General features: G+C 38.6%; 1 protein-coding gene across 1 annotated transcript in view; it reads right to left on the reverse strand.

Moving 5' to 3' along the window:
- The window catches only part of LOC127441280 (protein kinase C iota type), a 42,183-nt gene that overhangs the window by 14,652 nt on the left and 14,633 nt on the right, over nt 1-12,898 (reverse strand). The window contains exons 4-10 of the mRNA XM_051698495.1: nt 12,514-12,564; nt 12,206-12,291; nt 11,637-11,774; nt 11,220-11,277; nt 10,174-10,229; nt 5,690-5,866; nt 4,794-4,891 (exon numbers count right to left, since the gene is read on the reverse strand). Of these exons, the coding sequence (XP_051554455.1) occupies nt 4,794-4,891; nt 5,690-5,866; nt 10,174-10,229; nt 11,220-11,277; nt 11,637-11,774; nt 12,206-12,291; nt 12,514-12,564 (664 nt within the window). The remainder of the gene's footprint in view (nt 1-4,793; nt 4,892-5,689; nt 5,867-10,173; nt 10,230-11,219; nt 11,278-11,636; nt 11,775-12,205; nt 12,292-12,513; nt 12,565-12,898) is intronic.

Here is a 12,898-nt window from a genome sequence, read left to right on the forward strand (position 1 = left end):
TAAAAAACACATCTATAATTTTTTATTTTTTTTATTTCTTGTAATTAATTTTTTTTTATTAATCATACAATAACAATGAAATGCAAAACATATATATATAAAATCAACATTTAAAAGGGCCATCAGATGACATGTGGCGCTTCAACTCTGCCTCTGCACTTTTTTCTAATAACACATTTTTATTGATTTATACAGCAAATCACACAGACATAATAGAAAATACAACCTCAAACCACATGAAATCAAAACTTTTTTTTTTCCCTTCCCGAGCAATAATCCCTCCACCCCACCCGACACAAACAAGCACTCTAGTGATCGGGAGTCAACTGACAAAGACACACAATAGACAATAAAACAGGAAATATTTAGACATAGAAAAATAAAAAATAATAAAAATAAAATAAAAAGACTCTAATCCCTCTCCACTTCCCCTCCCCGAGAACCTGTTTGTTTGTACTGCTGCTACAGGGTGTCTATAAAGTAACTTAATCTAACCAATAAATGTACTCCCGAACCCATACATTTCCAAAATCTTAAAAAGATAATCCCATTCAACCATATCAAATGCCTTTTCAGCGTCGAGTGAGATGACAGCGATCGGAGTCTGATCACATGATATTGATGAGACGCCTAATATTATCAGAAGAGCTACGGCCACGAATAAACCCCACATGATCTATATGTTTAAGAGATGTCATAACTTTACTTAATCGGTCAGCAAGAATTTTTGACAAAATTTTTTACATCTAACTGGATCAGGGAAATTGGGCGGTAACTTTTACACTCGCTTGGATCTTTGTCCTTTTTAAGAATCAGACTGATCCGGGCTTGTGTCATGGTTGGGGGAAGCCTTCCATTCTTTATAATCTTCTAGCAAAAGTGGAGCCAATTCTGTTGCACAAGATCTAAAAAATTCAGCAGCAAATCCAACTGGCCCCGGAGCTTTGCCTGTAGGCAGGGACTTAATTACTCCGTCAAGCTCCTCTAAGGTTATCTCAGAATCAAGAGAGTTTTTTTGCTTGGTCGTCAGTTTAGGGAGTTCTAACGGATCCACACATTTTCCAATACCTTCATCAGTAGATGATGACGTGGAACTATAGAGATTAAAGTAGGACTTCCTAAAAGCATTATTAATATCACTGGTCAAGGTAAATATTTCACCGGCAGAATATTTTATTGAGGGAATGGTAGAAAAAGACTCCCTCTGTTTTATATATCTAGCTAAAAGATTCCCTGCTTTGTCCCCCGACTCAAAGTATGACTGTCTTGCCCTGAATAACCAAAACTCAATTTTCTGCGACAAAATAACATTATATCTATATTTTAATCGGGTCAATTCTCTGAGGCCATCAGACGACATACATTTCAGCTCTGCCTCTGCCCTTTTAATATTCTCTTCCAACTCCACAAGTTCTCGTGCTTTGGATTTTTTGGTGTATGAGGCATACTGTATGATCCGACCCCTAAGAACCGCCTTAAGTGCCTCCCAAGCCACGCCCACAGAGGATACCGAGGACCAGTTGGTCTCCATATAAACACTGATTTCAGTTTTTAACATTTGTTGGAAATCAGGATTTTGCAAAAGGGATACATTAAGGCGCCAACTATATTTATTTTTCTCTATATGTGGCAAAACCTCTAAACTCACCAGGGCGTGATCCCAGACTAAAATGTTTCCAACTGAGCAATCAACAACAGTGAAATGAGGGATTTGGATATCCAAAAAAAAATGATCTATTCTAGAATAAATCTTATGGACTGATGAAAAAAAATGTATAGTCTCTACCAGATGGGTTCAAAAGTCTCCAAATATCTGTAAGACCAAGATTTTTACACATTCTGTGAAGCGTCAATGTTGCTCTAGGGGGCTTACACACTTTTGCTTCACTGTGATCAAGGACGGAGTCCATCAAAAGATTAAAGGCTCCTCCCAAAATTATATCATGAGGGGTGCCAGCAGCTTGCAACATCCCTTCAAGATCTATAAAAAAGCCCTGATCATCAGCATTAGGTGTGTAAATATTAGCCAAAATCAGACTTTGCCCCTAAATTTCTGCTAAAACAATAATGACTCTTCCTAATTTATCATTAAACTGTTTGAGACATCTGAATTGTAAATCTTTATTTACCAATATAATGACTCCTTGCTCTTACTTGAGCCAACACTAAAGAAAACACCCCATATCTTCCCAAATTTTTCAGCTTCCTGCAGGGAAAGATGCGTTTCTTGAAGAAACACTATATCATATTTCTTACATTTAAGAAAAGAAATAACCTTCCTTCTTTTTATGGGGTGCCCCAACCCATTCACATTCCATGTGGAGAGAGATAGTACACTCATATTAACATTTGACATTTTGATATAACAGAAAAAATAAATTGTGTTCCAAAAACAAAATTATGAAGACCACATTTCAACATTAATGCAACAATAAAACCCCGAACTTCCCCCGAACAAAAAAAAACGTGCACATTAACCCCGCGCACGAAAGCGCCAACCGGCGTCAATCCCTTTAAACTCAAAGAGTCCATGTATGCCTACGAGAGCCCCCGTGACAACTTTGCCATCGGATTGCTCAATTTTGCCTCACAAATTTGTAAGGCAAAATTACATAACATCAAATATTTTGTAAAACAGAATAAACACAAAGAACGTGTAGACTCATTCACAGAACTGTCTCAAAGGTGTGTTCCTTCACAAAACAAATTCCAGCCGATATAAGCCGTTCATTTTCCTCGGACAGACAAACAAATCTTCAGTGAGCCAGCTGATGAGTGCAGCAGATGATGTAATCATTCCAATGTCCCACGAAAATACTCCACAAATCATACTCTAGCCAACAGGAGGCATTAGCACAAGGAACCGACAGATTCATCCATAACTGTCCCGAAGTAGTGTTATTTAACAAAACAAGCTCCAATCGCTAGGCGGAACCAGCACAAAAAGAAACGAAACACGCATCCCGGATCCTCAGATGGTCAAGAGTTAATTCACTTGGAGGCTGCATAAAAGTATATCCCATGATTTACACAGTCCGCCAACTTTATAAAAGACATCCTTTGTGTGGGCATGTAGATATTTTGCGGTCATCCGTAGTGTCTATTCTCAATCTGCCTGGGAACTTCATTGTAAAAGTGATCTCCCGTCAATGCAGAAGTTTCTTTAAGGAAAAGTGTTATCCATAAAACAAAACTCCAGCCACTCGGCAGAGCAGACACAAAAAGAAACAAAAACGGCGCCCAGCTTCCTCCGAAAGCCAGAGTATGTGAGTCAATCCACCCAATGGTTACTCACCCATTGTTTCAATAAAAGACATTGCCTGATTAGGACATATAAATACTTTGCTGCCGTTCTTGGTGTTTATTCTCAGTCTGGTGTTTATTCTTGCATTCCTTAAACCAATCGCGTTTCTCTCTTGTCGAATTCGCAAAGTCTGGGAACAAGAAAATATTGTAATTCTTCCAATAAAGCTTTCCTTTGCTCCTCGCCAGGCGCAACACGAGATCTTTATCAGATGATCTAAAAAATTTGGCCAGAATCGATCGGGGCCTATCTCCCTCAGCAGATCTGTGAGCTCACTCGATTTCCAGCTTGTGGCCTGTTATGTCGAGCAGACTCGTGAAAAGCGCGTCTTAGGGACTCTGCCCTCCTCATGCTCAGGAATTCCAACAATTCGAATTTTATTCCTGCGGCTCCTATTCTCAAGATCTTCAAGCTTTTCAAGAACACGTTCCAAATCAACTTTGGTCGCGGGTGGATTAGCGGCTAATTCCCTCTCTGATGACTCTAAATAATCGATTCGTTTTTCAACATCTGTCACTCTTGTAACCAAATCAGAGAATTTTTTTTCCATCGCCATAATTGATCGATGTATTACAGCGAGATCCTCCAAGTCCGCAAGTACCTTCGTCAACATCACCGACATGTTGGACAGTTGACGCTGGATTCCTTCTCCTGCCACGCCATCCAAATCGAGTCCCCGATCCACAGGCCTGTCTGGGCTTTCATCTTGAACCCGTAAGTGTCTTTTAATGTCTCCAGAGCCTGAGGATTTTGACTTCTTTGCCATGTTTACCTCAAACAGCAAATGTGTAACTGGGTGTATCGACTTTCACCAGATTATATCATGAAAATAATTTTAAAAAATTAGCAAAGTGCGCAGAGCTGTCTCTCACACGTCTGCCCTTCGCATGGCGTCACGTGGCTCCCAAATACATCTATAATTAAAACTTTATTAACTTAAAAAAAAAAAAAAAAAAAACACTTCCTGCCAGCAGTCGATGCATCAAGAGATGTAAGGGCAATGGCGCGTTCGCACGAGAAGTCAGAATCGCGCGCTTTGTAGACAACAGAGGAACGTCATGTGAGAGTTAGTTCATTTCAAACAGAAACACAGCACTGGGCAGAAGCAACAATTTAAAGTTAAACATTTTTAATTATCAAATTGTTTCTCATACCAATCGATTGATTTGCTACAGAAGACATTAACTGATTGACTGGAATCGTGTGGATTACTTTTATGCTGACTAAATATGTCTTTTGGACTGTCAAACAGCCAGCAGTCTGATGGCAACCATTTACCATTGTATGGAAAAACAGAGCTGAAATCTGCTTATAAAAATCTTAACTTTGGTTCTGCTGAAGAAAGAAAGTCATATACATCTAGGATGGCTTAAAGGTAAGTAAATCATGAGAGAATTTTCATTTTTGGGTGAACTAACCCTTTAAGTACTATTTGATATGAGGGTCATATGACTTTTTACATGTTTCTAAAAGAGTAGTACGGACTAACCTGCTCTCAGTCTGGAAGCAGGAGTGAAGTCCCACAAGGAAAGGATGGTTGGAGGCCTGTTCAAACACATGCTTTTCTGTTTGGACCCAGTCAATATCCTGGAAAACAAGACAGAGAAGAACAAACAAAACACACACAAAAAAATCAATCCCATGTTGAAAAACAGAGCATCCTTTCTGTCAGTAGGGGAAAAATTTGGAAGGACACTCAGGACTGTATCGAGTAGAGGTTCCTCACAAGGCCGAAAACTGATAGAGGTTTTGAGGATGGGGGCACGAAGGAGCAGTGCCTGGATGTGAGGAGACTCACAATGGACAGATACAGAGAGAATAACAAGGACCTTTTATTGACAGCCTGATAAAAATACCTCTGACCATGAGACTCAATTAAAGAAGCACTGCGGGGTTAGTAGAGCGCAGCTGCCATTATTGACCATCGGCAGCTGCTGTCAATTCATCACACCATTCATCAGTGGCTCTAATCAACGTTAAGTGCCCACTTCATCAACATCTAGTCATTTGTGTGTGTGTACTTCAACACATCCCGGAAAGATTAGAGTCCTTAGGCAACTCTATGCTTGTTTTATTTTGTAATTCAATGTCAAGCCAGATTTAGTGTCAGGAGACACTTCTATTTGTAAAGGGCTGTAACTGATGCTGATAAGGGATAGACACTAGGCCTTATTTATGAATCATGAGCAGAACAAATTTTTGTGTAAATCGTTCATGAATCAATTTGTTCGTATTTTATCCCATTGAATTCAATGTGTCAATATACGTTACAATGCTTTTACGTATGGTTTACACAGAAAAGTTCTACTTGTGTTTCATGATTAAGCCCACTGAATTGAAAGGCTTTGCTTGATGTTTTGTGCAACACAAAATATGAAATGTCACCTCGTCATCATTCACTAGCTCCTTCTTCACCACCTTCATGGCATAGATGCGTTCTGTCTTTTTCAGACGCACCAGCAGCACCTTGGCATAGCTGCCTCGGCCGATCACCCTCAGCAGGTCAAAGTCTGATAGACCCAAACTGGACACAGCCTTCCCTGATTCCCGACTGCCCACAGCCTGAGGCATGGACAAAAGAGAGTATTAAACCACAGGCACTTTGTTTGATACATCACATATTTCCATCCGAGAACATTTCAGCTAATTTTAGCTAATCTAATAGTCACATATAGGGGAGGTGTCACAAGAACTATATCTCAGTAACTACTAAATACATTTTGGAGTCAAAAGCCAAATTACAAAAGTGTTTTCTCCAGCAGTGGTTTCGTATATTGTTCAAAACTAGTTCAAACGCATTAAAATTGGAAATATTTTTGTGAATTCTCTCCTCCAAACTAAAATTCCAATATCATATTTTGCTTTATAAAATGGATAGTTCCGGTCCTGGATGCTGATTTTTCAACAGCCGTGCTTTATTCATGATTAAGCACAGCTCTGACCTCCTCACGAAACTTCTGTTTGTATCACTCTGCATCACGCATAGCTGATAGTTTCACCCATTCTTGTTGCCGAGAAACATTCTGTTCACTGTTTAGGGACAATATTTTCTGGCGGAAAGATGGCATTTAATGATTAACTTACAAAATATAACATTTTTATGAACGTTTGTGTCCTTAATATTTGTATCATTTTGTGACTGTTTTATAAAAGCAATAAGGCACCTGAATATAGTCACGGCTGAAGAGGTTGCAGGGACAATTAGCCATGACTATATTCACAATATAGCACAGCCTTGAGTGCCTTATTGTTTAAATAGCTGTTGTGTAAACTAGTAAACTAGTAAACACAATAAAACCACAATGACATACATTCAGGCAAGGGTCAACAATGACCCCGTTTCCACCTGGTATTAAGAAGTGTTTTTCGTGATCCGATCACATGCTATTTTAATGTCTGGAAAACCAGACTTTTAAATATTACATTTTGTAAATGCAAGGACTGGAATTGTTCGGTTGAAGGGGGTACCAAACTGTGAATCCTGAACAAAACAGTTTGGTGAATACTAGGGATGTGCGATACTAGTCTAAACGGTTCTGATGCTGCTAGTCGACACTGGAATAGTCGGTTAATATTTCCCCCCATTAAACTGATAATAATTTTTACACATTTATGTTTGGCTTTATATTTTTACAGAGGCTGCACTTAAATTACTGTCATATTAATGTTACATATTTTAAATAGAATTAATAATACAAATATTATTTAAAAAAAGAGGATCTCTGGTGCAGATACAGAGTTTAATTTCACCGCAGGCTGCGCCTGCTTCTTACCTCTCACTCGTGGCACGCACAGGAAAATGTCCTCTCGCTAGAAAAGCAAACTCAGCAAAGTAATTATGAAATCACTTCGGTGGTGTGGGAATTGGCTTTCCAAACGTTTGAAAGTCCCTAAGGATGTTTTCACATTTGAGTCTTCTTTACATCTGTGCATGCTTGGATGTTATTTTTCCGCTGTGCAGACTTTTTCAAGTGCAGGATAATCACCTCAGGTGAGCCAAGTCCCGTCTTTCACTGGACCATGTCGACGTGTTAATTTTACTCATCAAAAAAATGTATGCTTTTGAGTAAGTAGCCTAGAAAATGACTGTTTTAGGCTAGGTATGCCATTTGTTTTAATATGCTGATTAAGAAAGCTATTTTCAACGAGGTGTCGACTGCTTAACAGGTTAAACTCTTTTATTCTGTGTGCACCTCAGAATACATTAGGTTTATTGCAGGCTACATCACAGGCCTATTTTTCTATCCTACAGATACTTTTTTTTTTTTTTTTTTTTTTTTTAACATCATAACTGTTAACGTTGGTTAACATTCTTTACCGAACAGCTGTCATGTTAGATCAATGGCTGATGCACGACTGCACGTCATGAAATAAGCGCAACTTTTCAGCGCATTGTTTTTCTCTCTCTCATAGATTTGGTTAGTCTACCTGTTAATTATTTTCAAAAATGTCCTGACTGTTTTAATATGTTAAGTAACTTTTACTTGGTGATTTCCGTTTAGAACAGGCTTTTAATGGTTGTTCCATTGATCCTGCACTATTCATTCAATTGTTTTCAATAAATATATCTATTAAATATTCGCTAACATTGATTCAGTGAATGCATGTCATGTTCTATATTTAAAGTACAATGATCATAATTCAAGGCGAGCACATTGCAGATAAATGCCCCTTTTCAGCAGAATTTAGCATCGGATTTGGAATAGATTAAGTATTTTAAATGGGTTGCGTAAAAACTTTTTTTTATTTATTTTTTACTGTTTTCTGAAGGTTGGTTTCTCTTTAGACTAGTCGACTAGTCGGTTACAAAACTTCCGTTTAAACGAGTCAAATTAGTGTAGCGCACATCCCTAGTGAATACATGTTTACACGCTGACAACAATGAAAGTAGCTACGTGATTAGCTAGTTAGCTGTAAGCTCGTTGCCACGGAGAGTAAAAGATGGACTTTATTTACTTTCCAGCATTGTGTCTCACTAACAAGGTAACAGCAAAGCGTGAAATCAACACACAATCCACCACCGCACCCTTGTCTGCTGAGCTGCAAAAAGATGCTCTGATGTTTACCTTTCAATCTGCTACATTACTGGCTGCACTGACAAACTATAGCTGGCTTACATAGTAAACAGATGTGATAAACATGAGTGACATGGTTGTCAGGGACAGGGTTAACGTTATATTAGTTATATAAAATGATGGGGTCATTTTTATTAACTTTCCAGTATGTATTTCACAAACTAGTTAGCAATTTAAGGAAAAGAGACCGCTCAAATCGGCACCGTTTAACTCCGCCCTGTCTGCAGAGCCACCATCAGTTCAGAGTCAGCTCTGTAAACAGAGGTGTCGGAGCGCACTCTGCTGGACAAACTATGCTATGACAACAATTCTAAAGTATTGTTTTCTGCATTATATTTTCTGAAAAAAAGTTTTCATATCGGTAAAATATACGCTGATACCGATATATCGATGAAAGGCTAATATCGGCCAACCGATATATCGGTCGGGCACTACTAAATACAGGTCTAAACGGGGTTGAAAACGTTTTGTGATCGGATCACAAAAACCACAAACGAATGTGGTCAAAAACGCTTGTGACCGCATCGCATTTGAGGTGTAAATGTTAATCCATCCTGTATGCGTCCCGGCAGCAGCAAAACGCCTCCCCTCACCTGTCAATTAACCGCTGCGCTAAAACAAGAGTTTAAACTTTTAAATGTTCTTCAGTGTGTCTGATATCAACATGCAAACTCCTTTAATATAGGTAATACACTAAAATAACAGACAATTCTGCTCAAAATGTTGCTTTTGTGCTTAGATAAAATTTCAACTGCATCTGGGAGAAATAGCGAACCGCTTTTCTGAATTTGTTGCGCTTAAATGTCATGCAGTAACACACTGACATAGTGATAATGTTGTCATGAAACAGAGTCCCTCCCCTCCAATCCGATCACAAGTGGTCACAGGAGATGCATTTAAGCAATAAGGAGCAAACAGCGATGTGTCTAACCTGACCACATGTGATTGGATCACCCGAGACACATCTTAATACCAGGTGGAAACGAGGTCTATAAAAAGTGAAGGCAGATTCTCAGACCGGTTCTCAGTACAAGGGTATTTTTCATAAAAGTCATGTCAGGGCAAGTTGCCACATGTGCTTTAAATGTTACAAATGTATACAATTTGTAAATGACAATATTTGTTAGTCACATTTTTTTTTTTTTGAAATTTTGTACACTTATACATTTTTGCTGTTTAATTGTTTTGTAGTTTATAACTGTTTACCATTTAAATTTAGCAGAAAAGCCTATAATAGGCTCCATTGTAACAACTTACCCCATATTGTAAGACAACATACCATGCTATTCGGTCAATGAACTGTATATTTTTTGTCCTGTGCAACGCTGGAGTAAAAAAAATTTTTTTTTGTACAACGTTAAGGTTTGTGCCTGTACAGAAATGAACTTTGAAAAATAAACTGAGAAGTATTCACTGGCGTAAAAAGTGTGAAAACTAGCCCCGGTCTCACCTATAAACATTTTCACTCTCTTCTTTCTGATTTACTTCTCTTGATGCCGTTCTCCTTTCCTGTCCTTTCCTATCATCTCCTTTTCCTTGCGCAGTAGGATTTTCCATGATTGCAACAGAGTGCTCAGAACCAGAGTAGCACAGGCCCTTAATCAGATGCTAACGACCCTGATAGAAGGTTACTTTATTAGCTCCACTAAAGGAAATCAATATAGCCAGAATGAGCCTGCTTGTGCCCACCCCCGTCCCTTACCCCTAGTGACAACTCTGGCCTGATTATCTGTCTGAGAGTGGCTTGCCGAAAGCTCACATAATCAAACACACAGTTCATAATGAGCGTATTACCTCATGCTCCTCTCCCTCATGATTGATGCTTTCTGTTGAGTGCTTTTTGATGAGAACTGGAAAACATCAAAAGAAAAAAGGAACAGTCATTTTATCACTGGCTTGTGGACATTATTCATTGATATTCGGATTCTGAACACAGGCCCCTAAACCAAACCACGCACTTTGATGTATAAAACAATTTGACAAAAACAGGGGGATTGAAATTTATCTGACCAGCACTGTGACTAAAGCCACGAGCTTATTCACGTCATTAATACCAACAAACAAGCCTAATCTTTTGAGTAGACTCACGCCTGCAGACTGCTAATGCACCAATCTGTTTCAGAGCAAGCACACAATTACTAAGAGGAAACTTCGGTTTAACCATCCAGTCATTTAAAACCACTCAAGATGAAGATCGATGAAATCAATGAACCACCATCGATCTCAGTGGATCAATTCAGCAACATAATGAGTGCAATGAGCCAGATGAGCATTGTTCAACACCTCTGTGTAGTGTATAGTTTAGTTAGTCAGGCTGTTAACAAAAAACAGGCTAGGTTTATCTGCCTAATGTCTGATTCTTGCAACTGGTGTGTCTGTGGGCAGAATGTTATTTGTAGTCATGGGAACTTTTAATTCCAGGCTCAGAGAAGTGCACCTGACTACACTTGAAGTTAAATATTTATGTTTTGAGAAAAATGACAAACTGAATGCTGAAATATCCATATTTAAGGTCTAAGTCTGATCAGGGCAGAAGAGGTTATTTATTCCATGGACCTGAGGCTAAATAATTTAATCTCAAATGTAGAAAAACTCAAAATTCTTCCCTGAAAATTGATTTTCAATTCAGCTCAGTTTAGTTCAGTCCGATTACATTCAACTGAAAATCTCAATAGGAAATTCTTTTCTAAAATGTATTTTATATCAGGATTAGCCTGGTAATTAATCCAAGAAGAATCAAAGAAGAAAGTAAATGCTTAATAAATAGGCAAGATATATAAACATTATGACAAGTACATGTGTACATGTGTTTGACAAACATAGATGAGAGCCTAGTGTACCTTGATCAGTATGCTCTGATGGAGTGGACCCTGCATCAATTCTTCCAATCATTGGGTCCTAGAAGAATAGTTAAAGGTCAGATAGAGTCTCTTGATGTCATATGTATGGGTAAATCAAGAGTGTGTACTGTAGGCAAGAAGTGGAACACAGAATCTGCTGCAACAGATTTCTGCAGAGTTTGAATGTCCACATGCCCCTTGCATGTTGGTTTGTTAATAATTTAAGCTAATTTGACACTTTCAGCTACCACGAAGAATGTACTAATCTCAGCTCCGTTAAACACATTTTTCCATATTTAAATTGAGTAAATAGCTAGTTATATTTGACTTAATTAAACTCTACTTATTCTACAAGTTTTCCTGCACAATTAGTGTATAAATTGTGAATAAGTGTGCAGATTCTGTGTTTGAACTCACCTGTATTACCTGTCTCCCACACTCCATTGTGACCAATTTATGGCACTTCTTATGTACCAACAGTTTACAGTTTATGCACTTGTATCCCTGCCTGCCAAGGCCCCAGATACGATCTGTGCAGATGGCACAATGAGCGCGCTGTTTAGAAAACAGAAATATTAATCCCATATCAACACAACAGAGGTCTGCAGTGTCAGAACATTCTTTACCTAAAAAATATACAGCATATTATCCTTTAATTTCAAATTCTTAAATTGAATAAATTCACTTACATTAGTTCTCAATCTGAATAATTAAGCCAAGACTGAAAATATATTCCCTCTTACCCATAAAATTGAACATCAACTCATATTGTATGCCATAATATGTACAACTAGGCCTAGAATAGAATATTAAGAATTACATCAGATGTTACAAATGGCAATGGCATTTGTAGCTCCCATATTTTGAATTTTGGGGTTATTTTTGTCACTTTTGGTGGCATTTTTGCTCTGAGCTGCCCTTAATTTCTGACCCTGGAGGTCTGTGCATATAATCCAGGCAAACTCTTTTCTGTGTAACCTGCGTACCCTGTTAAAACGTTTGGCCTGAAATGCATGTCCGTTGGCATAGTAGAGTTTCCTCCAGCGTCGAGCTCCACGACGGTATATGGATTCTGTTTGAGAGAAATTATTTTAGGGCAGTTACACTCACCTTTCATCAGTTATGCTAAAACCCATCATAGTAAGTCAAAAAGTAACTGTAAAGTGTTTTTCAGCACTTTAAAGTTCATTCTTATAAGACAACAAAATGCTCTGCATTCTTTAGGGCACATGACAAAACACAAACGTTATCATCTAAATGACCTTATTAGAATTATATCACAAGATGCACATACTGTCTTCTCCAGGACAGGGCATTCCAGGTTTCTCAGGAACACAAGGAAACACTGTAGAAAGAGAGTGTGATTGTGAAAAGCTGTCCGCACAGCACTACACTGACATACAGCTCCAGAGTGACCTCTCTGTGACCTCTCCTCATCTGACAGTGGATAAGGACCATGTGGTCAAGAGACAGAGTATATCCAGAGTAGACATGCAAGGTCAGCTGGTGTGGAGAGGGGGTATTGACAGACAGTCAGTTGAGAGTTTTTGTTTTTCTCAGTAAGCCCTGGTGACCAGACGTCTCCTCAGCAGAAATAATTTACTCACCCAGCAGGCAGAACAATCTGTCAATGAGTGTGGTCAAGCTCTCTCTGACTCCCATCTCTCCTGTCCACTAAT

This window comes from Myxocyprinus asiaticus, chromosome 5 (assembly GCF_019703515.2).
Source record: "Myxocyprinus asiaticus isolate MX2 ecotype Aquarium Trade chromosome 5, UBuf_Myxa_2, whole genome shotgun sequence".
Taxonomy (NCBI): Eukaryota; Metazoa; Chordata; class Actinopteri; order Cypriniformes; family Catostomidae; genus Myxocyprinus; species Myxocyprinus asiaticus.